Source organism: Ascaphus truei, chromosome 14 (genome assembly GCF_040206685.1).
Source record: "Ascaphus truei isolate aAscTru1 chromosome 14, aAscTru1.hap1, whole genome shotgun sequence".
In the NCBI taxonomy this organism is placed as follows: domain Eukaryota; kingdom Metazoa; phylum Chordata; class Amphibia; order Anura; family Ascaphidae; genus Ascaphus; species Ascaphus truei.
The window spans coordinates 27,636,329-27,663,666 of record NC_134496.1 but is presented as its reverse complement, the minus strand read 5'-3'; the positions used below and the strand labels follow the sequence as shown (position 1 = coordinate 27,663,666).

Below are 27,338 nucleotides of genomic sequence, written 5' to 3'. Positions count from 1 at the left end.
AACACAACCTTCAGTTTAATGACCTGTGTTGCTTATGCTTTGCATTTTCAGTTATTATTATTAGTGTATATATTAGGAAAGAGCAGGAGTTGGGACCCGCACCAGGGCTGGTTTCAGGTGCACTGTAATAGTTGTTGACACTTGGCCAGACATTATACTGTACGCAGACACTTCCCTGTATTCCTGTTATAAGGTTATGGAAATACTTAACATTTCCACACTCGATCAGACTGGGACATTATCCCAGTTAATGTATGATAGAGATTATATATATATATATATATAAAACAATAAACAAACATTTATTGTAGTCATATGGATACATGCTAGTAACCTATACAATATTGTTGATATCTTTATATATTTGAGTAAGTAAGCATCCTCAATATTGCCTTTATTTCTTTATTATTGTCTCTTTTTTTATTGGTGTTGCATCTGTATTATGCCTGTAGCCGTCACGGAGAGATTAATTGTTCTGCCCATGTGCTAAGTACTAGTTTCAGACACAGGGTATGTTTTCACTCTTCCCTGACTCCTTCTGTGCCGTTTGGAATGCTGACGTCACATATCAGAGGTGCATATGCGCGATAGAAGTGCCACACTCTAGATGGCGTCTCCAATTGACCATCACTGTATTGCACATGTGCATTACGGTTCCTCCTCCAAGATGGCGGATCCGCACATACACCAGGTCATTTTGATTCTCGCGGGCTTGCCACGATTAGGTAATTATGCACAGGCGATGTATGTTTTCTTGATATATATGTCCTGTCTGTCATTTGTATGTTGCAACCCCCTTGAGAAAGGTTCCGTTCCGGAGCCGAAACGTCGGGATTGGTTGTCTGTCTACATATGCCTCAATACACTTTTTATATCTTCTGGAAGTGAGTGCTGCCTCTTTATTGCCTGACGCAAGGAGGGTAAGATGTTTTTTTTATATATATATATGTGCAGAACAAATGAGTTCTTCAGTATTAGGTGATACCTTTTGTATTTTTTTTATTTGGACTAACAATTTATGTCATATTTGAGTCAAAATTGTTAGTCCAAATAAAATAGGTATCACCTAATACTGAAGAACTCATTTATTCTGCACTATCGCAACTGGACTAACACGGCTATTGTGTGTGTGTGTGTGTGTGTGTGTGTGTGTGTGTGTGTGTGTGTGTGTGTGTGTGTGTGTGTGTGTGTGTGTGTGTGTGTGTGTGTGTGTGTGTGTGTGTGTGTATGTATATATATATATATATATATATATATATATATATATATATATATATAAAGCAACTGTAAATATTACTGTATGCTCATCTGCATGTCTTAGACAGGTCTGCAACCCTGTCTTTCCCCATTATCGCCCAGCATACAGCACATCCACTGCAGCAAGGGATTCTGGGAAATGACATGCAAATGAGCACTCAGTAATATATATACATATATATAAATATATATATACACACACACACACACACACACACACAATGTATGTACATACTGTGTGCATGCACACAAGTGCACACGTATCCGAAGCCGCAGCTGGAAAAGCAAAAAGCTGCGGCTCTAGAGACCGTGTTTGCTGCAGTTGCGCAGCAGGGAGGGGGAGATGAATGCTACCGTATCGGACGCCCCACAGTGTTAATCCTCCAGCGCCAGGGGCGCACGAATGTAGTTTGCTCCGGTCTCATAAAAAATTAATCTGTAATACACATTTTTGCTTCAATTTACTGCTTCTCGTGTGCCGTGTCCATTTTGTCGATGTATTAAACTTATATATGTATTAAATGGATAAATATTTAAATGGACAGAAATACCTGGCTACAAATAGGGTAAAGTAAGGGAGAAAGTCACCAACCCAGTTACATTTTCAGGCTTATTTAGCAGGGGCCATCAGATTTCAGTCACAGAACCTGAATCTCCTCACCCATCGATATCTTTGGATTCACTGGGGGGTGTGTGGGTGGGGGGGACTGGGGATGGTAGGGAGAGGTGCGTCATATACATGAAACTATTAGCGAAAACAAAAAGTACATAAGTGTTGGCTTACAGGGGTTTTAACAGTGATGCATTTACAGTATGTGTAACAAACTGGCATCAGTGGTACTGACCCACACTTAACTTGTCCATAAACAAGATCTTGAGAACACAGAGAATAGCTGCTGGTCTTCCCTCTTTCCTAGACACAAGGGCCAAGGCCCCTCCGACTGGTGAAGGATTTTAAGGCGTTCGTGATGGTGTTAGTGGCTCTGCTGCTGCCCCTTCTTCCGTCTCCGGAGCTTTAACTGCAGCTGAAGTTTGTTGGTGAAGAAGAATGATTTCCAGCCTATGGCCACTGCTAGAGATCTCATCTCTGGGGTGACCTGGTCACACGAGCTCTCCACAATGCGTTCCCACAGCTTTTCTGAATTGCAAATCTATCAGATGAGAGAGAAGGGGGGGAATAAATATATAATTAACATGCAGCACTGCGTATAGCCTTGGCCCATCCGTCCCAAGCGAGCAAGGTCTATAGGCAGCACACTAAAGACTTGTCGGAAGTCTTGTTCTTCAGCTGTTTACATGTTTCAGGGTAATTCCAGGGTTTCTGGGTAATTGATACCTTGTTGTACCCAAATCTGACACCACTAAGTATTTTTAATTTATTATTTGAACTCAGACTTGGGTGGGATTTGATTTCCACTGGCTGCTCCATTTTGTGTGATCAGTAAGTGCTTGTACAGCTAGAGGCCTCTGCAAAGGAAAGAGCGCCAGTGGTTGAGAACCTGCTAGGATGCTTACCGGACCGCCTAGAAGGTATGTCAATGGGGGTATAAGGGCGAGGTCTTCAGGGCGAAGAAAGCCTACGTCACCCTGGAGGATCGACTCTGCGAGGAATCGTCCAGCTGAACTCTTTAGGATGGTGTGCAGCCTGGTTTATTCCAGACTGCTACTCCTTCGTGGTTTTCCCAATGGAGGAGCAATGTCGTGAATTTAATCGATTCTTTGATAAGATCACACACATTCGTGCTGCTATTCGACCTCTTTAAGGGTAAGAACACAGCCTTTGAAGTGATCAAACCTGATTTTTATCCATGTCGGCTCCTTGGGCAAGTCACTCAAAATACCCTGTGCTTCAAGCACCAATACAGGATGATAAGCTCTTCAGTGGCTCCAAAATGATGTTATGCATAGCGCCATGTACACAAGCAGCGATATACAAGAAAAACACCTGACTGGGACGAAATGGACGGTTCATCACGCCAAGGTAAAAGGGGTATTCGTAATTTAAGGAGGGAGGTGTCATGATATCATGAGATATTGGGTATTTTAATCCATCTGGTGCTTTAGGGGTTAATGAAGGTACAAGTTGTGTTTCAAAATACAATACATTGGGTTTATGGCAGGCCCAGACGTGTCATGGATCTGGGCTGGATTTCAAAGGGAGCTTAATTGGGGGGGTGGGGGGTATCCTGTATGGCCTACTAAAAGTGCCAGATGGGTTGTATGGAGCTGATAAGAGTCTCGAGATAAGGGCAGTTGTTTTGCCTGAGATAGGAATAAAATATGGTCCTTTGACAACTTTGTAAACACGATCCTTCTAGAGCTACCTTCAAACTATTTCCAATCCGAGTTCTTAAAACTCTGCGATACCCATGCTCCACTACGCAAAATAAGGGTACGGGGGGCCCACCTTCCATGGGTTACACCTGACCTTATAGCACTCTACCAGTTCAGGGATGCGTTGTGGAAAAGCTACAAAGTAACTGGCACTACCAAGGATCTCAATCACTACAGATGCATGCGGAACATGTGCACAAGGCAAACAAGGCATGCAAAAGCACAATATTACTCTGACAATCGCCACCAGAATACATCAAACCCAGCTAACTTCTGGAAGGTTATCAACAATATACTCCAGCCTCCTAACCATCAACAACCAAGTAATATCACTAAGGGGGATATTACACTGACAAACCCCACTGACATTGCAAATGCATTCAATGATTACTTTGTGGGGTGTGCCACTAACTTATTAGCGAAACGCAGCACAAACCCCAAACATGAATCTCATCCTGGGAGTACCCCTACAGTCCCACCCCCTCCCAACACTGCCCACAATTTTCAATTTGGCACAGTATCTGAAGAGGAGATTATACAAGCGCTCCTCAAACTAAAACTAAGCAGCCAATGTGGACCCGACTTACTACAATCTAGGTTCCTACGACTTGGTGCCCCAGCCATTGCCAAACCAATTGCGTCCATAGTCAACTTTATCCTGTCTGCAGGCCATATCCCTAAGACCTGGAAAACTGCCAGAGTTGTCCCAATCTTCAAAAGTGGGGACAAAAACACTGTCTCAAACTACAGGCAAATCTCACTTCTCCCAATTCTATCCAAAGTCATGGAAAAATATGTCCACTCCCAATTAAGCGATTTCTACACCAAGACAAATTTCCCTAGCCAATTCCAATCTGGGTTTCGTCCCAAACACTCCACCGTAACTACCCTGCTAAAAGTTTGCAATGAAATCCAGTGTGGAATGGATGGGGACAACTCACTGGTGCAGTATTCCTAGATTTTGCAAAGGCTTTTGACACAGTTGATCACGCTATCCTGCTTAACAAACTCCAGAGCTCTGGAATAGGGAAACATGCTTTAAACTGGTTTCAGTCCTACCTATCAGGAAGATCCCAACATGTGTCCATCTCAGGCTCTAACTCCAACCCCCTGGATATCACCTGTGGTGTCCCGCAAGGTTCTGTTCTGCGGCCCCTACTCTTCTCAGTGTTCATTAATGATCTTCCCACAGCTTGTAAGGAAGCCTCAATACACATGTATGCAGATGACACAATCCTATATGCACACAGCCATAGCCTCTCTGACCTTCAACACATACTTCAGTCTGACTTTTTGAGACTCGAAAACTGGATTTCCCAAAACAAACTGTTTTTAAACACTGACAAGACTGTAACAATGGTATTTGGGACCAAGACTAAATTTGTAAAGATTCCAGTGACTGAGCTCCTGATTAGAACCAACGCTAACACCACCCTAACACCTGTTACTAGTTTTAAATTCCTGGGCTTATGGTTTGACTCCCACTTAATATTCGGGATGCACATTTATACCCTGACAACCAAGACCTATGCCAAACTAGGGGTACTTTACAGGAACAAATCCTCCCTAAGTCTCCTGGTCAGAAAGCGTATTGCACAGCAGATGCTAATGCCAATTATTGACTATGGAGACATAGTATATGGCTCGGCTCCTCAAACCCACCTTAGCAAACTTGACACCCTCTACAATTCAATTTGTCGTTTTGTTCTCCAATGCAACTACAACACACATCACTGCGAAATGCTCAAAGAACTAGATTGGTCAACACTAGAGTCTAGGCGCAAAGTTCACCTTTCCTGTCTTGCCTTTAAATTCTTCATGGGCAAGCTACCCAGCTACCTGAACAAGCTCCTCACCCCTACCACCAGCTACCTGAACAAGCTCCTCACCCCTACCACTTGCAGCACTTATCACCTGAGATCAGACTCCAAAAGACTATTCATGGTCCCAAGGCTCAACAAAGTATCCGGACGTTCCTCCTTCTCCTTCCGTGCACCCCAAAACTGGAACAACCTACCAGAGACTCTCACATCCACCACCAGTTTAAGTTCTTTCAAATCTAAGGCTGTCTCACATTTTAACCTGGTCTGTAACTGTTTCATACGCTCATAATATATATTTTCTTTAACTGTGCACGCAATGTCTTGTATATAATGTATACCCTGTTCATTTATGTAACTGTACTTGTAACCATGTATTATTTGTTTTACTCTGTGCCCAGCACATACTTGAAAACGAGAGGTAACTCTCAATGTATTACTTCCTGGTCAAATATTTTATAAATAAATAATAAATAAAGGCATTCTCTGGAGGGTTCTGCAAGGTTCAAGGAGCATGGCTAAGTATTCAACCAAAGAGTGACTATTACAAATTAGAATATCATGTGACGTCATCTGCTGAACATGCTGGGAGTTGCACGTGTGTGTATCCGTGGCGCAGAGTGGCAGTTGGTATATGGGGATGGATTTAGGGGAGATATTGTCCATTTGAGGGACCTTTGCGGAGGTGAAAAGTGGGACCGATTCTGAGCGGAGTATTAACCCATGTCCTATATGCAGGTCACGTGCGCACAGGTGTGCCGTACGTGACACACTATCATTATATACACACACTATGGCAGGACAGCCTGGTAGTGGGGTTAGGAAGAGTTCCAAACAGTGAATAAAAGGTTTTAACTTCAGTGGTTTATTTTCCACAATCAAACAATTAATAGACACCGCCCCTTTAAGGAAAACCAATCATAAAGTAAACCTCTACTCCCCTTGGGAGATTAACTATACAGTAGGTCCCTAACTATCACCCTAGGTAGCTAGCCTACTTCCAGATCAAACAATATTATGCAAACGTCTGGCATGAAAATATAAAAGGTTCTTATCTGTATTTGGGGAACTCCGCACAAAGAGAGTCCAAGTAATCCCTTCTGGATACTGCAACAGGAGCTTTAATCCCCCTGCACGGTTGGATGCTCGGTTCCTTCTAGAGAGGGCTGTGTCCAGCTGGCTTGTCTCTGCTCGTGGCAATCCTGTCTGGGGGACAAGAGCCTCTGGCGTACTTCCTGCTCAGGTCTGGCACCTTACAGTATACAGCTGCCTTAACTCAGCCCTTATTGTCCAGGTATCTCTGACTGTGTTAACCCTCTGACTGCTGGTTTCAGCCGTCCGAGGTATGTTTCCCATGCATAATTATCCCCGAATGACTTCACCCTGTCACACACACCATGAAGGAAAGGAAGGTAGATACATTGGCATTTCAGATACCAAAAGTTGATGCGATGAGTTTCTCGGAGTTCAGTATCTCTAACTAATGAATGGCAGAGTTGGGAACAAAAGGTAATGCAGGGGAAAGTTATAAACCTTGGGACTGAAGTGGGAACCGTGCCAGAACTAATACGGCGGCGGCAGAGCTGGCAGCCAACGACCTAAATCAGTCTGTAAATCAAGGTATTTATCTTCTGCTCCTCCTCCCTTAAAGATGCTGCTCCTCCCTTAAAGATGCTGCTCCTCCCTTAAAGATGCGGCGCCTCCCCAGCATTGAAATTACCCAGCGACTGTGATACTTTTTAAGCGGGTAAATCCCTTTTGTCGCAGACACTTGCAAGCATTTCTAAATTCATAACTGAGAGTTACTATCTCCTGTTGCTAGTCACTAGGGTCAGCAGGACATGGCACCAAATGCCCCCTCTTTTCCTGCTGGGTCCCGGCAGGGATGGAGCGGGTTCCCAGTGCATCGATTTCCCTTTTCAGTGTTCCGGCTGCACATTGCAGGCAGCCAAAGGGTTAAAATGGGACTGTTCTTATCCTGAGTCACCCCTTCCTTCATGGGGGGGGGGCAGTCTCATAGGACTCAGTCAGCAGCTGCCAGTTATACAGAGTGACGTGGAACAGATCTCAGAGTTTAGACTTTTACCCTAAAAGCTCCTTCCCTGGCATCCGATCCAGCACTAAGCCCTGGGATTTCATACATTTTGGAGATGTCACAGGGAGCCGGGCGGTATGACTGCCATTAGTTAACCCCTTCAGTACCAGAGAGCTTTATTACTCTATGTGACGCAGTGCCTGGCATGGCTTTTATTGACATTATAACCCGTTTAACTGCGGAACTGTGTGGTTTGAAGGCAGCAGAAGCTGGAGGGAAGACGCCCGACTATATTATGACCCAGATAACCCTCCACTCAAAACAAACACAGCAAACTTCTGAGAATCAACTTCCTGCATGTGGAATTCAGCTCCCCCTTGTGGCTGGCAGGACATTGTGTACATATATTTATAAGAAACTCTTCAAAAAATATATAACTATGCTCAACTAAATCTCACATATGGAAAAAATGTCACAAAACAATGAGAAGTGTGCTCAGTCCATAAGACCTCGGTTCCGAAAATGTACTTTATACAAAGCGTGCAAACAGTTCATTCAGAACTCAAAACATCACACACATTTTAATTACAGAAAAAGATTATTACAAGAACATACAGTTACAATAAATGAAGACCAGTTTCTTAAAATAAAAAAGGATAAAAACAAAACAGAAATCGCTATACAGAACAGTACCATATGTAGGTTTTTTCCCCCAGAGGTCACTGGCATAGGAAAGATGAGAACTTCCGTATCTGATCCCAAAACACATCTCTTGTTGAATTCTAATTTTCAGATTACCTTGGTGAGACTTATGTTGTTTCAATAGAGAAAAAATATTACATCCCTGTCAATCAGCCACTGGGTTGACCGTTTTACAACTTAAAAGAAAAAAAACTCCTCTTTTGCGACGTTTAAAAGTCTGACTGAATATAGAAACACACTCATTAATTTCTATTACATTTAGACAGACACGAGTTAATAGATTCAGGTGAGTTTGCTAAATGTAGCAATACTAATTTTGGTCAGCTTGCGCCTAAATTTGAGCGACATATGGATAACTGTCCCTTGCCACCTCAAAAACATGAAGGGTTTGGCCTCAATGCATTTGTCTAATTGCAACTGTTACGAATATCTATACGTTGCACTTCAGAATAGATGTCATCCCATGATATCCTATGTTTAATATAGCTCTCCAGCTAAGTGGTCACCTGTTTGTCACCCCTCTCTATAACGCAAAGGGGATATTTCAAGAATGTTCAAGTTTTCTTTGAAACTGACAGGCTATGATCTGGCGATCGTTCACAGCCTTCTAACCTGTAAATATTTCACGTTCTGTGGGCCATCAGTGATGGCCCCCAATTAAGCCTTCTTTGTAGATCAGCACAGACAGGAAGGGTCTTGACCCATGGTAAAAACAATTATTCTATATTTAACACAATTTCTAAACCAACATTAACCCCATAAGTATCAGATTGATTAAAATACTTAATATTCCCAGCAATTTTTATTACACATTCAATGAAACTAAAGTTTCTAGGGAAGCAGATAAATACCAGTATGGACAAAGTTATTTTTAATCTCAGGATAAAGCCCACAAGATTTCCAGAGCCGTTAAAGAGCTGTGTCGGAGTCATCCTATTTCAGCAGGCCAGTGCACAAGGGTGCTGGGTCTCTTTACCTCGGCCATAGAAGCAGTGTCTTGGGCACAATCTCATATCAGAGCACTTCAGACCAATTTAAGACATGGGGACAAAGAACCACAAAATCATGCACGGCAGATTCATCAGCCGTTCCTCACTCAAGAGTTTAAGATGGTAAGAAATCCTTCCAAATCTCGTGAAAGGCAGAACATTTGAGATTGGAACTTGGCACACCCTCTATCGATGCCAGCTCAAGAGGTTGGGGTGTCCTGCTGAAAAGCATCTCCCGTTGGGGGATACCAACAAAAAATACAAAACTCCAGGTCTTTTGTTCTTGAAATCTCGTTCGAAAAGTGACCTTTACAGAAGCAATGTTGATGCAGCGGAACTTGCTACTAGTATATGTTTTCCCTCCGCTTTCGATAACTCAGGAGGGTTCTGACAAAAATCAGGATAAGGTGGAGGCGATTGCTATAGCCCCATTCTGGCCAAAAAGGCCATGGTTTGCGGATCTACTTAAGATGTCCATAGAAGCTCCCCGGAGGTTGCCTCCCCTACCGAATCTCCTTGCAGTGTCGAATAAGGCATCCGAATCCAGCATTCCTTGCTTTAACGGCATGGCGATTGAGAGGCGATATTTAAAGAACAAGGGTTTGTTGGATAAAGTAGTCCAAACTATGCTCTGTGTGAGAAAGCCATCTACGTCTACAATATACCAAAGGTTATGGCAGCGGTGCGCAAACTAGGGGGCATGACCCGAGATTTTTTTTGGGAGGGCGCAGGCAGTTGCAGAGGTCCCGCGCTCTCCCCCAGCATTTAAATCAAATGCCGGGGGACCGCACGAGGCCTCTGCAACCTCTACTTACTAGGTTCAGCCGGCTCCAGGACACGTTACCATGGCAACGCGGCGGCAAATGACGCTGCGGGTCATTTGACGCGGTGGGTCACGTGATGTGACCCCGCTGCTTCATTTGACGCCGCGCGAGGTAAGGAGGGGGGGGTGCACAAGGAGGAGAGCAGGCACGGGTAGGGCACTGCAAAAAAAGTTTGCGCGCACCTGGGTTATTTAGCATTTTCTCCAACTGGTGTGTGTCACAAGACTTGAATCCGGCGGCAGCCAAGGTTCCTAATATCCTACATTTTCTATGGAGTGGAAATAATGGCCTTAGCCTTAATTCTCTCAAAGTCCAAGTTACAGCCTTAGGGGTTTTCTTTAATACTTATTTAGCCAATGACAAGGAAGTTTCTCGTTTCCTCAAAGCGGTCAAAAAGCTCAACTTTGGCCACTAGTGCCTGCTTGGGATTTAATTATTGTTTTGGAATCATTATCTTCCACTCCTTTTGAACCATTACTTCAGTTGTCGGATAAATGGCTTACCCTCAAAGCAGTATTCCTTAGGCCTCGTCCATAGTGCAAGATACGGAGTGAGCTACATAGCTTGCGCTACAAACAAATGTGTGTATTCCAAAGCGCATGGCCATAGTGAGCGTGAGCTTGCACGTGCGATACAAGGAAACCAAAGGCAGAGGAGACAAACTTGTTTGCTATTGCAGCGAGACAGCCTGGTCATGTGAGCAGCTAACAGCCAATGAAAATTTAAGCTATTCTGCTTGGATACTGTTCAAATTACTTTTTGTCAGTTGAGCTGTGTTTGCTGTGAGAATATGGACAACTCAACTATTGAAAATTTGACTTTTAATTCATACCATGACAAAAATATCAATGATAATTTATGAAGAGAAATTTTTGATGTACTGTCCATTACTTGTATATAATTGTTCATTTTTTTTTTTGTAGTGTACAATGCTTATTTCAATGCATCACAGGTTCAATGCCAGGATCATTCTTCCTCTAATTATAGAGGTAAATAAGAATTGTAATCAGTTAGTGTTAGGACCTGCGAATTGGTCATGACTTGATGTGGCTCGCAGGCTTATATGCTTTGGCCAAAGGGTTAATTAAATGGCTCTTTTCAAGAGATATATACAGTAGGTATTTCACTGTGTATTTTTGTCACATTGGATGTTTCTCTGGACTTTTGTTTCTTGTTATATACATATAGCCAAGCCCAGTAGCACTCCTTTTGAGACACACACACATATACATATTTTGTGGTAAATTTGGGGGGGGGGGGGGGGGGGTTCTAAGAGCTTGCTGGGTATCTGTTTGTTTATGAGCTTCAATACACATGTATGCAGATGACAGAATCTTATTTGCACACAGCCCTAGCCTCTCCGACCTTGAACACATACTTCAATCTGACTTTTTGAGACTTCAAAATTGGATTTCCCAAAACAAACTGTTTTTAAACACTGACAAGACTGTAACAATGGTATTTGGGTCCAAGCCTAAATTTTTAAATCTTTCAATGACTGAGCTCCAGATCAGAACCAACGTTAATACCACCCTAACACCTGGTTCTAGTTTTAAATACTTGGGCATATCGTCTGACTCCCATTTAACATTTGGGATGCACATTGATACCCCGACATCCAAAACCTATGCCAAACCAGGTGTACTTTACAGCAGGGGTGACCAAACTTTTTATGCTGAGCCGCCCTTTTCATCCATGAAATTTCTCAGGCCCCCCCTGCCTGATGCAAATCAAAATCACATGAAAAAAAACAAAAAAAAACCTTTTGTTAAAACGGTATACAATGTAAATACAAATGTCTAAATACTTACATATTTCAACAGCTCGCGCTTGCAAAGTCCACGCTGCCGCTGAGAGCGGTGACATCACCAACTCTCCAAGCATGAGCACAGGGTGTCCTGCATAATTTTGCAAGCGTGGATCGGGGCTATTTTTGTGTGGCTGTGTGTGTATTGACTGCTGCTGAGCGCACTTCAAAGTCAATTTTGTTTGTCTCCCCAAGCGCCAAGCTTGGGAGAGCGTACATGCACAAAGGCAATCCTTTTTGGGGGGGCACTCATCCACCTCTTTGCTACCTCCCTTTCCTCTCTCCCCGCCCCCCTTTATTTTCCCTTCCCGCTCCCTTTTTTTCCTTCTCCCCTTTGCCTTTTTATTCTCCCTGCTCTTTGACTTGCTGTCCCCAGTGTCATCCAAACTCCTACCTACAGTATTATGTATTTATTTATTTGTTTCCGTTTTCAATGTTGTGTTTTCACTTTTTTATTATTTCTGTACATTCATAGTATGAGTGATATAGTGGCAGCCTACCCTTTCACTTGCAGAGGATCGCAGCAAAGCAGGTTGCCAGTGGAGGAGAGCAGGAACACAGCGCTATTGCAGGGCAGACACCGGAAGGAGGGACTTTTGACATCACAGTGCTGGGGCGTGCTCATCCCCGGTACCTCCGCGCACACACACCATCACGTGGCCGCCACATGCACTATCCTGGTCGCCCTCCCGCGCACAGCTACTTCGCCCGCCCTTCCGCTCACAGCTTCTTCGCCCGCCCTCCCGCGCACAGCTTCTTCGCCCGCCCTTCCGCGCATAGCTTCTTCGCCTGCCCGCGCCCACCAGGTTTCGCCGCATGCCGCCTGAGCCCCCCCCTAAATAATCTTGCGCCCCACAGTTTGCGCACCGCTGCTTTACAGGAACAAATCCTCCCTAAGTCTGCTGGTCAGAAAGCGTATCGCACAACAGATGCTAATGCCAATTATCGACTATGGGGACATAGTATACGGCTCGGCACCCCAAAGCCACCTTAGCAAACTTGATACCCTCTACAAATTCAATATGCCGTTTTGTTCTCCAATGCAACTACAACACACATCACTGCGAAATGCTCAAATAACTAGAGTTATCACTTGAGTCTAGGCGCAAAGTTCATCTCTCCTTGAAATACTTTCTGGGCAAGCTACCCGTCTACCTGAACCAGCTCCTCACCCCTACCACACGCAGCACTAATCTGAGATCTGACTCCAAAAAGACTGTTCATGGTCCCAAGGTTCAGCAAAGTATCCGGCCGCTCCTCCTCTTACCGTGCACCCCAAAACTAGAACAATCTACCGGAGACTCTCACAGCCACCACCAGCCTAAATTCGTTCAAAACTAAAGCGGTCTCACATTTTATTCTGGTCTGTAACTGTTACATACGCCTATAATACATATGTCTTGTATATAATGTATACCCTGTTCATTTATGTAACTATGTATTTGTAACCATGTATTATTTGTCATCTTAACTCTATGCCCAGGACTTACTTGAAAACGAGAGGCAACGCAATGTATTACTTCCCGGTAAAACATTTTATAAAAAAACAATCAATAAATGTGGCGTGCTCAGTCTGTGGGGACCAGGGTAAAATGGTCCAATGTCCAGTGTCCCCCTCGTGGGAGGGGAAAACCTTGAGGAGATACAAAAAAAGAAAAAAACAGACAAGGATTCCCTGACACGGATGCATGCACGAAGCGGGTTTTTATATGTAAGTGTGGAGCTTTGTTTGGTTAATAAATACTTTATATTTGACCTAAATCTGTTCTCCATATATTCACCCTGATCACGAGGGAGGCTAATGAGACGGATGGTACTCATAGCAATCAACAATCTCTGGTACCACTCCACAGAACAAACAGAAAACTGCTGCAAAGAAACTTTTGAGGGACCTGGTACTCACACATGGCCGTGTGAGTAGTACTGTATGCATACATATATACATGCATGCTCTCTTCCGGTCCCCGCGTACCAGGGCTAGTGCTTTGACTGTGGTACAGTATATAACCCTTGAGCACTACACGTGTTGATTTGAACATAATTTTGGCTTATCTATTCAATAAGACCATTGAACATCTGTATATTGGGAATCAAGTTTTGAAGATTTCGTTTTCTTAGCCTATGCTCCCCTATTGTTTCTTTTTGTTTAATCACAGCCTGTATAAGAAAAATGTATTGATACAAAAATAAAATCACTCGCTTACATGTGAGTATACACCGGCGAGTGTAGTATAGCGCGGGCACAGGAACTGGTGTCACGGAGATCTCACTGGTGCTTCAAAAGGATTCCGCGAGGCTGTTCCTCCGGCGTTGGCGGCTTGCACCAAATCCCCGAAGTGAGACAGTCTTGCGCGTCTAGACCAGAGACGGGTGGTCACTCCAAAAAGCTCCACATGGTATACCCTTATTTGAAGTGACCACCTGTCACTGGGCTAGTACGCTCCCACAGTCATTCAGTTTATCCAAATGTTTAAACAGCAAGATGAGAGAAGTGTGAGAGGGACGGTGACAAAGACACGCGAGACTGCCACACTTCCGGGATTTGGTGCAGAACGCCAATGCCGGAGGCACAGCCGCGCGCAATATTTTGAAGCACCAGTAAGATCTCCGTGACACGACTTCCTGTGCCCGCGTTATACTACACTCGCCGGTGTTTACTCACATGTAAGCGAGTGATATTATTTTTATATCAATACATTTTTCTTGATAGACGGAAAAAGTTAATGGGATTGTGAACCCTGAAATATATATTTTCCCTTTGTTTAGTTAATTGCAATTTCCCCCACAGCACACAATGGGTAAATAATGAACCCCCCCCACCTAACATTTAAAACTGTGTTTACCTTATATTACCACCCAGTAAAGCAGGACATCTTAATGAACAGTTAGATCGTAAGCTCTTCGGGGCAGGAACTCCTTTTCCTAATATTTGCATTTATGTCTGCAGTGCTTGTTCCTATTAAGTCTCATATTATTTTGTCACGTGCATTACTGCTGTGACGTTCTATGTACATGGATGTCGGTATACAAATAAAGACATACATACAGTACGTACAACACTGAATGCATATATATATTTGACCTTTTCGAGGGTGCGTGAGACTTGGGAGAGCTGAGCGATGTCCTCCAGGTCCAGGAATTTAGCGATGTACAGGACTAGCGGCTCTGGCAGACGTTCCAGGAAATCAATGTTGCCGCGACACAGGTTGAGCACATACTCCAGGGTACTCTGACCAAAGACAATGCCGATCTGAACTGGGGGCAGAAGTCAGTGTGCAATGAATCACTCTATACACACACACACACACACACACACGACAGTGTGAACGGTTTCGTACATAGAATTTTGTAGGCACATTGCATCCCCGTCTCATAGAGGAGACATCTACTATTGTGTGTCCCAGTTTCATCCGTTGTGATAAGTGTGAACAACTTTCCCTGTGCCACTGAGAGGCATAACATCCATGATTTACTGTAGACATAGTCATCTGTAATTATTTATGTAGCGATATTGTGGGCTAATCCTTGGATATTGGCCTATACTACAGGGTTTGACAAATCTTGGTCATAGCGCTGCCCAGAAACTACACCGTGTTTGCAACTGGTGGCTGAGAAGATCTGCCCATTGAAGTAGGATGTAGCAGGACAGGGTTAGCGGTACAGCCCATTTTCCATCCCGAAACCTCTGGCATAGAACAGGATCTATACATTCACACCGTTGCGCCCCTTGCTCACTGCCAACACTAGAAACTAAAGAGTGCTATGTCGGGAGTCGCGCAATGCATTATGGGGCGGGACATTCCTGAACGTGCTGCTGATTGCTTGTTAGAGAGTCCAGCAAGACTGGGCAGTCCCCAGAATTCATCATTGCAGCTCAACTCCAGTACACTTGTTGTAACTGGAGAACAACAGTGCACCACTTTAGTAAAGTGGTCAATCACTAGGAGAGTCCCTGCCCCGTCCTGCAGAATCACAGCCCCGTACCGCTAACCAAGAGGCGTGACTTTATACTGACAGCTGTCACCTCCAACCCAGTCCTTCCCCATGCATCTGCAGCCAAAAATAGAATATACATGAGAGAGAGACAGGGAGAGGGGTAATACCACACCAAACAGATGACAAAAAAGCAGTAAACATTAAATTAATTGATACAACTAAAGTGAAACTAATGTTTCCAAAAGTATAGAGACAAACGGTCACTATTGCGTAATCCTCAGAGTACTAAAGAAAAACCATTAGGAATAAATAGTGGACATTTAAAATGGTGGCTTAAGCAAGAGGTTAGATGAGTAGTGCCATGCCCCTAGGTTTGGGTTGTAAGGGGACATGGCTGTAGATATATAGACACACACACACGCCACGGGCGAGAGCATTTTGGCCGCTGTCAAGTGCTTACCTGCGTCGGGACATGGCAACGGGACGCTACGTGCCATCACGCGGCACTGTGTCACGTTGCCATAGCAACACTATGCCACGTGACCATTTTTCCAGGACCTGCAGGGGAAGCATTACAATTTGCAGGGAGAAGACAAAGATCCCTGCACCCCGCCGCAGGTAAGAGTCGTGAGGGGGGGGGAGGGGTGTCAGTGAGGGAGTTACTTTTGGGAGGGCACGAGTGGGTTTTGCCCTAGATTGTCAAAGTATGTATACATACACAAACACCGTTTTCCCCCCTTGGCCCATGCGTCCCCTTATCCTCACTGCTGCTAGGCGAGTGCGGCAAGGCAGGGAGGTTGTTGCCGGGCGACCGGGTTGCCTGTGGCTCCCGTTACAGGGCGCCGCCATCTCGAGTGTCTGCATGCATGCACAGAGGTATACTAGAGCTCCGGCGGCCATAAGGAAGCTTGTGCATGCGCAGTGACGCGCGAGCGGTGGCCATCACAAGTATAGAGGTCCACGGGGACTACAAACTCCATCATGCATCAGGGTTGCACATCACATGCCGGAGCACAGTCAATAGGGCTGCAAGGAGTTCCCTGCCGCAAGTAGATAGATACTTTTGGCGCGCTGGGACCTCGCTAGTCAGTCAGGACCCAGAGGGAGAACATGAGAGGTAGTGTCCAGGGAGCAGTGCTTCCCAGGACTGGGCCTAGTTTTACCCTCTATGCCAGAGGTGGGCAACATATTTTTCAATGTAGCCACAGGTGTGGCTAATGAGAAGTGAAAATCACCACATCATGCTTTTCGTTTACTTGGGTCACTACAAATTTTAGCTCCCATAAAAAAATAACAGTTCAAGGTCGGGTTTAGACTCCATGTACTGAAGGCATAGGGGAGTATTGGATGGCTGTGTCGTGTCAGTGACTCATTCAGAAAGTGTAAACCAGCACACGCTGTCAGGAAAAAGTTTATTTTACTGTGGGAGATGGCAAACTAAAATTCGCCGCACTTTCATGGACAGGGTTGCCCACCTCAGCTCTAGGTCCTGATCACCTTCAGCTTGTGGCTGCTGCAGGGAAGGCCCCTAGATAGTGACGCTTCCCCAGCTGTCATCGCAGTTAGGGTACAGCACACAGGTGATGGACGCCACGCAGTGCGCAAGACCGTGGTGTGGGACCAGACCACCACTCCTGCTAGAGACAATGTAAAGGTGGGATGCTCCGGCAGGAGTTCACCCCACAAAAAGCGGACGGCTTCAGTGGAACAGACTTATCGCTTGTGTGTGTTATTCAGAGAGACCCGGGTGCTGGAGCCCCCGGGCAGGTATACCAACAATCCACAGGCTAAAGCTGAGCCTTACACTGGGGATAGGGGATTTACATTGTGGGACGGACACTAGGGCTCTGGTGCCACTGCACCCCTAAGTATTGTGGGGAAACTACTCCAGTGTAAGTACATATATTATGATGTTGCAAAGTGTGATCTGTTAATATAGTGAGTGCTAGTAAATACTGTTATATCATACCTGGTGTATTTACTTGTTATATTGTCTTGGAACAGGGCTATCCCACTGCGTAACGATCCCTTCCAGGTTGAGGCGCTGTATGTGTTTCAGTGAATAGGTCACTCCAGGCTCCCTCCAGCAGAGAATCAGGCCTCCTGTAAGCCATCCAGGTAAAGCACCCGGTAATGTCCATTGACACAGGGGAAAGGGGGCTACACATACATACAGTGTGTGTGTGTGTGTGTATACATGTATGTACTGTACACACATACCTACAGTGTGTGTGTGTGTGTGTGTCTTCACAGGACATAGTAAGTATGTGTGTGCTTGTGAGAGCTGCATTTCAGTTAGCAATCAATCATAAAACAGAAAAAATAGATATGGCTTCAATCAACAAGTGAACTTGCCAAAATTCATATAAAAATACCCAGTGAAAATATGTTACCAATCTAAACACACGTGGTAATATGGGTTACACAAGAGTATCTAATAAGATTTTATAAATGGGATAAAGTTAAAAAAAAAAAACACACAACGGAATATATTCCTTTTTACTTCCTCTATCCGCCTCCTTCTATAAGTCTCACTAGATTCTACTGTGTAACCCAGGGGTTTTCAACACGTGGCCCGCAAGCCACATGGCATATTGAATGGCCGTGTCCCTCACCCATTCCCACACCCCCCCACCTTCCCCCAACACCTTCCACATCTGCTTGCTCCCGTCAGCCGCTAGACCAGAAGCCTCCCCACCACGGTAACATTCTTAGACAACGGGGTTTGTATGTCAATTCTCAGAATCCCTGGCTGCAGTGGAAGTGCAGTATGCCAAGAGATAATGGTGAAATGCTGGGTTGCAGACCTGTCTGAGACATGTGCTGGCTGGGATTATTGCTGGGCTCGGTGCAGACACTTGGTGCGGGGCCTCTTACCTTCTCCATCTCCTCTTGCAGGGCCCCTCATCATGGTGCTGCAACGTCAAATGGTGTTGCGTCGCCATGACAACGGATGTCACGTGACGTCCATTGTCATGGCAACGTGACACCAAGTGATCTTTTTATGTTCTGTACACTGGAGGGTTTTTGTGACTTGGTTACCCACCATAATTATATAATGTTTGGTTGAAACCTATTCCAACTTCACATTGAAAAGCCAGTATAACCAGCCTCGCACTGACAAGACCCAAAAGGTCAAAATAGCGGTCTGTGAGTAGGGTTACTGGCTCTGCACTTCTGTAACCCAGGCTGTGCTGAAAAGCTGTGTAATACGTCAGATATACGCTTATAGGGGTCCGGGTTAAAATGGACATGAAGCAAAAGGTGACACTGACATTTGAATGTCATTTCCCAGAATCCATGGCTGCAATGGAAGCACTGTATGCTGAGAGATAATGGGAAGAGGCAGGGTGCAGACCTGTGAATGTGCTCACAAGTGGTATTTTATTTGCTAGAGGAATTGAGTGAGAGAGGAGGCAGAAATTGACATGGGGGGGGGGGGAGGGGAGGGGAGGAAAATGTCGTGATATATATATATATATATATATAAAAAACATGGATGAGCTACGGGGGACACCACTGTTCAGGTTCATCGGGCAAGAGGAGGGGGGGGCGGGGCAGGGAGACTGCCGTTTTAAATTCCTGTATCTAAAAAAAGTGACGTCTTTTTATATACGGCTCCTCACTTACCGATTCCTTTGTAATTATTAATAGGGTGACCCTAATGAGGTCTACAAGGGAAATGGGCAATCTTTTTAATGTGTGTGGGCCAGCTGATGCGTTAGTGGGTGAATATAGATATCCATTTGGAGGGAACTGCTGCTTTAAAGCCGAATTATTTATTTAAATTAAAAAAGTTAATTTTTTTTTATATTTACAGTCTTGGACATCTATTTACCTACAAAAACACCAGTGTGTATATGTACGCACAATTTTTTTTTTTTTTAATATATATACACTGATATGAGGATATAGAGATATATTTATAAATAATAATAATAATAATAAAAAAAAAAACATACACACATACACACAACCTCCAACTTACACTGCGTTGTTGAATCATCTAGAAAGTCCTGGTGCGATTCTTTATATTCCCCGGGTTTTGTGTCGCGGAATTCACTTCTCAGAGAGATTTTCCAGCACTTCATAATAACCTGCGGAGAGGAAGACACAGAGAAATCGGTGCCTGGTCCTTATTTTCTACAAACGGCAACAAATGGTACCTACTGCAGGGCGCCAACGGGTTAATCTCTTCACTGCCAGAGAGGCCTGAAAAGCAGTTACCACCGGTGCTCAGGCTAAACATTAGCTCTGTAAATCTGGATGCTTATCTCAGTAAATAATAATAAATAAAATAATAAACATTAAACCCACTTAACAACACCATCTGCATTTGAAATAAACTCAAAGCCCTCATACATGTAACACCTTGTTTAAGATTGCTTCCAAAACATGTGAAATCTTATGTGGTCTGTTTTAAAATAAATCAGTTCTGTAGTATCAGATAACAGTGACTTGTTTGATTCAACTCTTAATGCCATACTTTATGACTCACAGTCTTAGCTGCCAATGTTCAAGTCCATGATAGGGAATCTAAAATGGCTGCTAAATGCCACAGGCCAATAGAAAAGCTACAATGGATGACTGTGGTTGACATCTTTAAAAATATAGGAAGTATACCGGCAACTAAAATGGCATGTATGTGAGGAAGCGGGGGGGTTCTTTATCTCCAGACGACCACCCCCGATTCAAATTCTGTCAAATGAAATCAATATCCAAAACGAGCCCGATTGCAGGTCTAACTATTGGAGTGCTGGGGGTCCTGGTGGAAAAAGAGTGTCACTGGACCTCTGTGTCATGTGATCACCCCAGGGGCTCTACGAGTGCTGCACTCTGTCCTATAATGAGATTATTGTAAGAGATTCCTGGAAAAAAAAAAAAATCACAATACCAGCCATATTTAACAATCCCCACTAAAAAGGATTTTACCTAGCTAGAAAAGAAAACTGCAGAAAACCAATAATCGCCACATTTACTTTTTGGTGCCAGAAGACACATTCTAGCCCAAAATGTTTCCCGCCTTTTTAAAATTGTGCACCCCAAGCTAGAAAATATTTGCTCCCCGAATTCCCAATGAATAAATCTTATTGCCAACTCAGACTATCGCTAACTTACCGTGTGACCAATCCCAGGGAGTATTGTGTCTTGAGCTCGTGGGGTGAAACACACGTTTATTAAGATCCATACTGCCCCTCCGTGTGCAGACAGTATGGGTGGAATACTTATCTGTCACTCACTCCGGTAGCTTCTAAAGTCCCCCCCCCCCCCCCCACCATGTCATGCTGTGGTAGATGGAAAGCATTATGAGAGTGACTTTTAAAGCTCTGGCTGTAATTGACAGATATACCACACACGCTAAGGTGCAGTTTGAGGGAATTACTAAGTATGCAGTCCCCACACAGGCTCAAGAACCCACTATACTGCCAAGGATCCGCTATTACAGTTTTTTGGGCCAAACCTCTTGGAGACACCTCACGCACCCCTAAAAGGTTCCCGAACCCCTTATTGGGAGTCACTGTGCTAATCCATTCACTTAAACAGCCTGCAAGATGTCTTCTAGCACTGGTAGTGTCTTATGCTATAGTTTAGCACTACTTAAATATGAGCCTTAACACCACCTTGGAATAAAAAAAAAAGGATGTAAGCAACACACGTGGATAAAAGTTATTACACACAGACTGCAAACTAGAACATGAACATGCAGCAGCTAGAGTGGCAATTCACCATTTTGTCCTGCCACCTGCTCAGTAGAACATACATACAGTATACATGTTTTAGACGTCACAGTTGGCCTCAAAGTTTGGAAAAGAGGAGAAAAATACTGGGAAACCGACTGCCATATGCTTTTTAATTATTCCCAATCCCAGACAATCTGGATTAGAAGCAATAGCCACCCGGGATGCGAGAGGCACTTTACAGACTGCAGCTAAACGGGGGTTACAGGCTGTCTGCCTCCTTATGGTGGATTCACAAACCTTTCCAGGATAATTAAAGGTTAACCACTTTGCTGCCGGGATTGCAGAACACCAGTGGATATGACCGAGGGCTCCCTTTGTAAATAGCGTTGCAATCAGGTGTTCGCTGTACAACAGGTACAATCCTGACATGCATACGAGACACAGAGAGAGACAGTGTATGTATGTATGTTCGATTCTAAGATGCACCGTTTTTCCCCATTTTCACGTCTGAAATTGAGATGCACCTTAGAAAATCGATGATTTAAAAAAAAAACAAAAAAAACCCCAAAAAGGTCTGCAAGGGGGCGCTGCATACAGCATCCAGTAGCAGCCCGACACCTGTCTCCGATCCCGGACCCCCCCCCCACGAGACTCTAGGTGAACTGCAGGACGTGCAGAGGGGATCAGCCACAGTGGAGATGTAAAGTACACACGCTGAGCACAAAGTTGTACTCTAGTACAGTGTAGGGTAGTGTAGATAAATGTATGCTATTGTCTGCTAGTAAAAAAATAATAATAATAATAATAATTCGGCACATAATGATTAGTTTTTGAAGTGAAACTTCTTTAGTGGCACCTAATCAATTTTGATGGAACAAAACTCCTTCATGGAGACGAAAATGTGAAACGGAATGACGTCACGCTCCTAACGGCCGCCGCACCCCCACACACCCGCTGACATATGCGGCAGTGCTCCTAACGGCTGCCGTTCCCCCCACACGCCCGCTGACATATGCCGCGCATGCGCAGTAGTGATGGTGCCGCTGACGGACGACAAACAAGCGCAGAAGCGGCGCCGTTCCCCCCACACGCCAACTGACATATGAGAAGAGGACACAGAGCGCAGACCACCCACCCACACCCCCTGTGTCACACACACACGCCGACAACACACAATGAAGTTTCACTTACTGTGCGCGTGCACAGCACACACAGCTTTTTAAAATTTATTAAATCAAGGTTGCATCTTAGAATCGAGGAAATACGGTGTGATAGAGAATATATATATATATATAGCAACTGTAAATATACACAGTATATACATACATACAACCCTGCCTTTCAACCATTATCACCTTGCATACAGTGCTCCCACTGCAGCAAGGGATTCTGGAAAATGACATGCAAATGAGCACACAATGTGTCACCTTTTGCCTGGAATATCCATTCACATGGAGCCCATTTAAGCTGATGTATCGCCGTTCACACAGCTTTTAAACACAGCATGGGACTAGCAAAGCAAATTTAAACCACTCACAGACATGTTTCAACCTTGATGGGTATCATCATTGTGAGGTTGATTTAAAGCTGCAGTTCAGTCTTTTTTATTTTTTTTATTCAATAGTTTCATTTGGGCAATCTGTAATTACCTAAAGAACTGTATAGCTGCCAGTCAATTCGTTCTCCATGTATTGATCGGCGAAATTTGGCAACAGCTTTAGATATTGGACAAAGTTTTTACCAACAAGGGGTAAAGATACTGGACAAAGTTAAACAGCTTTAGATATGGCATATGTTTTTCCTCTGCTTCTGTCACTCAGTGGAAGCTCATGAATATTCATGAGCACTTCTGCACTGACATGTGCTAGAGGGAGGACAGGGCTGACAAAGGGGTGTGCCAGGGCTTGTGACAGGACATGAAGGGGCAGTGCCTTAGCAAATGGCTGTTAAAATAGAATACAAGAAAATTGGTCTTTCAAAGTTGTTTTTTTAAAAACAGAAAATGCTAAAAGTATTTTTTCTTACTACAGAACTGATTTATTAAAAAAAACACACATGCAGGATATTGCCTGAACTGCAGCTTTAAACTTGCTTTGAAATAGTGGGAGCACTGTATGCGAGGTATTAGGCCTCGGGCATGGTCAGCGCATAATGCTGAGGTGCGCTGCTGCTCGGCAGTGAGACCCTGCAGCCGCAATGAGAGCGTGCGGAAGCATAAGTCTTAGCAAAATTTTAAATTTTCGCGCTCATGGGAGCGCAGGGCCGGTCACGTGAGCGGTTCGCCCAATGAGTATGCCTGGTATATTCAACCACTCTCTGTTTATTTTTTTCCTTTAGAGGTTTATTATTTATTTTCTTCTATTGGTTTATTGTTCATTATCTCCTTATACGACCGGCCGGTTGTGGATCACTATGGGTACTTTGTCCCCTTAGTGGTTTCATTTTTTGAGGTTTTGTTCATTATATGTTTTGTTTTTTATGATAGCTTAAATTTTCTTGGGGTTATTTATACTTTTTTCATTGTCCTATGTTAATTTATTTTGTTTAGTCAGGCAGGGTTTCAGTTAGCTGTTTTTTGTTTTTCATCTTATTTTGATTTAATACATTTTGATTTAATAAATTACTATTATTATTTTCTGCATTATTTGTCTGAGTGCTGATTAGAGGTTTCTTTTTCTCTCTCTGTGATATATATATATATATATATATATATATATATATATATATATCACTACACAGGGGGGGAAGGATGGGCTCTAGCCACATTCCAAGATGCACTGTTTTTGAGTAAACCCTTTGCCTGCATTATTCAATGTAACATCGCCGGAAGAGATCAGTGTATCTCGAAAGCTCGCACAAATAAAAGCATTTAGTTAGCCACCAGCCCCTTACCTCATGCCTGGCTGTCCCCGCTGCCTCCTTCCGGCGAGGCTCACTACGCGCTGTGACGCGTCAGCCGTCAGGGGATGCAAGGGGATTGCGACCCCGAGCGGTGACGCGTCACGTGGTGCGCTGGTGAGCCTATCAGCACCAAGGGCTGGAGTGTCAGAGCTTCCCCCACCTCCAAAAAGGTAGGGGGGGGGGAAAGTGTGTGTATGTATGTGTGGGGGGGGGGGGGCGGACCGGGGACGACGACAGAGCAGCACAGAGAGCGAGCAGCACAGGGCATTTGTGGGGGCTCGTTGCACCCTCTTGCAGCCCCGGGAGACCCCCGCTGCAGCCCTCTACTCAAACCACGCCCCCCCCACTCCAGCGGACTGCAGGTAGCGGTCAATTGCCCCTCCACGCGCCGCCTGCATGCAAGTGCGGGCTGACTGAGGCAGCAGGGGCCTCGACCCAAGGTTGCCCGTTACCTTAACTTCGACATTTTCCAGACTTTCGAAGGGTTTGCAAACCTTAACTACACTCAATTGAATTTGTATGGTTTTTAGCGTATGGACCACACATAGCAATTGATCACAAGGACTCTTTCATTCATATATTTCACTATGACATTTTTCATAATTGCCTCCCAAAGACAAGTGTATTTTGCATCTTCCCAATGTCTTTTTCTTTCTTTCCTCTTCTCGATTTCGATTCACCATTATCTATTTTGTTCCTTCAATGTCTTACTCTTCCCCCCCCCTTTCCCTTCATGTAACTGTATTTTAACCTATAAGTTTCTCTCTTCCCCCCGTAACTTTCTCTTCCCCACAACCCCCTTGTCTCTCCGCCACCTTCATGTCTTTCTCCCCTCACCCCAACATGTCTCTTCCCCCTCCGCCCCACTCCCAGCATGTCTCTACCCCCCTCACCATGTCTGTCTGTCTCCCCCCTCCCCTCAACCCCAGCATGTCTCCCCCCTCCCCTCAACCCCATCGTCTCCCTCACTCACACCCCAGCATGTCCTCCCTCATTCACCCTCAGCATGTCTCCCTCACCCCCAGCATGTCCTCCATCCTCATCCCTCATCCCCCACCCAGCATGTCTCCCTCCCTCACACCTCAGCATGTCAACCTCAACCTTCACCCCTGCATGTCTCCCCTCCTCATCCCTCACCCCCAGCATGTCTTCCACCCCCAGTATGTCTTCCTCCCCCTCCCTCACACCCAGCGTCTCCCTCCCCCCTCACCATGTCTTTCTCTCCCCCCCTCCCCCCCAGCATGTCTCCCTCCCCCCTAGCATATCTCCCTCCCCCAGCATGTCTTTCTCCCTCCATCCCGCCTGCATATCTCCCTCCCCCCTAGCATGTCTCCACCCCCCACACCCCCAGCATGTCTCATTCCCAGCATGTCTTTCTCCCCCCCCTCACACCCAGCATGTCTTCCCCCCCACCCCCCCATATCTTTCTCCTCCCACCCCATATCTTTCTCCCCTCTCACCCTATGTCTTTCTCCCCCCCACACCCAAGCATGTCTCTCCCCCTCACACTTCTCCACCCTATGTCTTTCTCCCAATCCCAACCTCCATATCTTTTTCCCCCTCCCCCCCACACATATTTCTTCCCTGACCCCCGATGGCATTCTCACCAATCCCCCATGTCTTTCCCACCCTCCCCAATGTCTCTCCACCCCCATTTTTACCCCCCTACCAGTCCCTATGTCTTTCTCCAATCCTCCCCCCCCCCCCCCCAAGTTTCTCACCTTCCATGCTAGGGTTTGGGGGGGGGCGTAAAGCAGAAATATCCAGAAAACCTGGCCAGTTCGTAGCTCTTGAGGACTGGAGTTGGCCACCCTGACTTAGTGAATACGCCTTGGACTTTTTTTTTAAAGCTCATTTGCTAGGGGAGATCGTGTTCTGTGCTCTTGTAGCAGATTCCATCCTCCTCCGTTAATGTAATTAGGAAGCTGCAATCGCAATGTGCCGGAAGATTTTTGGCTCATCCGACGCTCAAAGGGTCAATTTCAATTACTGTCAATTCTCGAAATGGCTTTGTTTTGGCTCCATGGTGCATCTATCTATATACAATTTTTACAAAGATACTCACTAAGCGGCTGCAGCAGACCCTGGACTTTACCCAGCATAAAGAACATGTGGGACTTCGCTGTGGACATAGCGCAGTGGACCACATCCAAGTCGTGCAAGAAGCGATTTGTGAACTAATGAATACAATTTACAACTCCATTTAGGATTCGTGGATTACAAAATAAAACATTTGATCCTGTCTACACCTCAAGCGGTTCATTGATATTATAAAGACCTATAAATAAAGACAGGACAGACAGGACAGACAGGAGTGCCACATCAACTATTAGATTACATGAAGATACAAGCAAGATAAGGATCAGCAATGAGACATCATTTCACCAAAGCTTTTTACAGAAACACGAAGAATTGTTCAAGACATTATATTGGAAGATGCACACACTCCTCCCTCCCCCCCCAGCATCTCTCTCGCACCCCCCTGCCCTCTCATATCTCTCGCACCCCCCCTGCCCTCTCATATCTCTCGCACCCCCCCTAGCCTCATATCTCTCGCACCCCCCCTTCCTCATATCTCTCGCACCCCCCTCCCTCATATCTCTCGCACCCCCCCTTCCTCATATCTCTCGCACCCCCCTCCCTCATATCTCTCGCACCCCCCTCCCTCATATCTCTCGCACCCCCCCTCCCTCCCTCACATACCTCTCGCACCCCCCCCCCTCCCTCCCATACCTCTCGCACCCCCTCCCTCCCTCCCTCCCATACCTCTCGCACCCCCTCCCTCCCTCCCATACCTCTCGCACCCCCCTCCCTCCCTCCCATACCTCTCGCACCCCCCTCCCTCCCTCCCATACCTCTCGCACCCCCTCCCTCCCATACCTCTCGCACCCCCTCCCTCCCATACCTCTCGCACCCCCTCCCTCACCCCCTCCCTTCCTCCTCCCCTCCCAATACCTCTCGCACCCCCTCCCTCCCCCCTCCCATACCTCTCGCACCCCCTCCCCCCCTCTTCCTCCCTCACCCCCCTCCACCTCCCTCCCCCTCCCTCACC

The 27,338-nt window shown here is 45.3% G+C and overlaps 1 protein-coding gene across 2 annotated transcripts in view; it reads right to left on the bottom strand.

Moving 5' to 3' along the window:
* Positions 1-1,236: 1,236 nt before the first annotated feature.
* The window catches only part of FBXO36 (F-box protein 36), a 27,561-nt gene continuing 1,459 nt past the window's right edge, over positions 1,237-27,338 (bottom strand). The window contains exons 1-4 of one of the 2 annotated variants that reach the window (XM_075570208.1): positions 26,352-26,450; positions 19,693-19,801; positions 14,851-15,023; positions 1,237-2,408 (exon numbers count right to left, since the gene is read on the bottom strand). In XM_075570208.1, coding sequence (XP_075426323.1) covers positions 2,232-2,408; positions 14,851-15,023; positions 19,693-19,801; positions 26,352-26,435 — 543 coding nt within the window. In that variant the 5' untranslated portion in view covers positions 26,436-26,450 and the 3' untranslated portion in view covers positions 1,237-2,231. Of the gene's footprint in view, positions 2,409-14,850; positions 15,024-19,692; positions 19,802-26,351; positions 26,451-27,338 lie in introns of those variants that run through there. The other variant, XM_075570207.1, reaches the window with a different exon arrangement.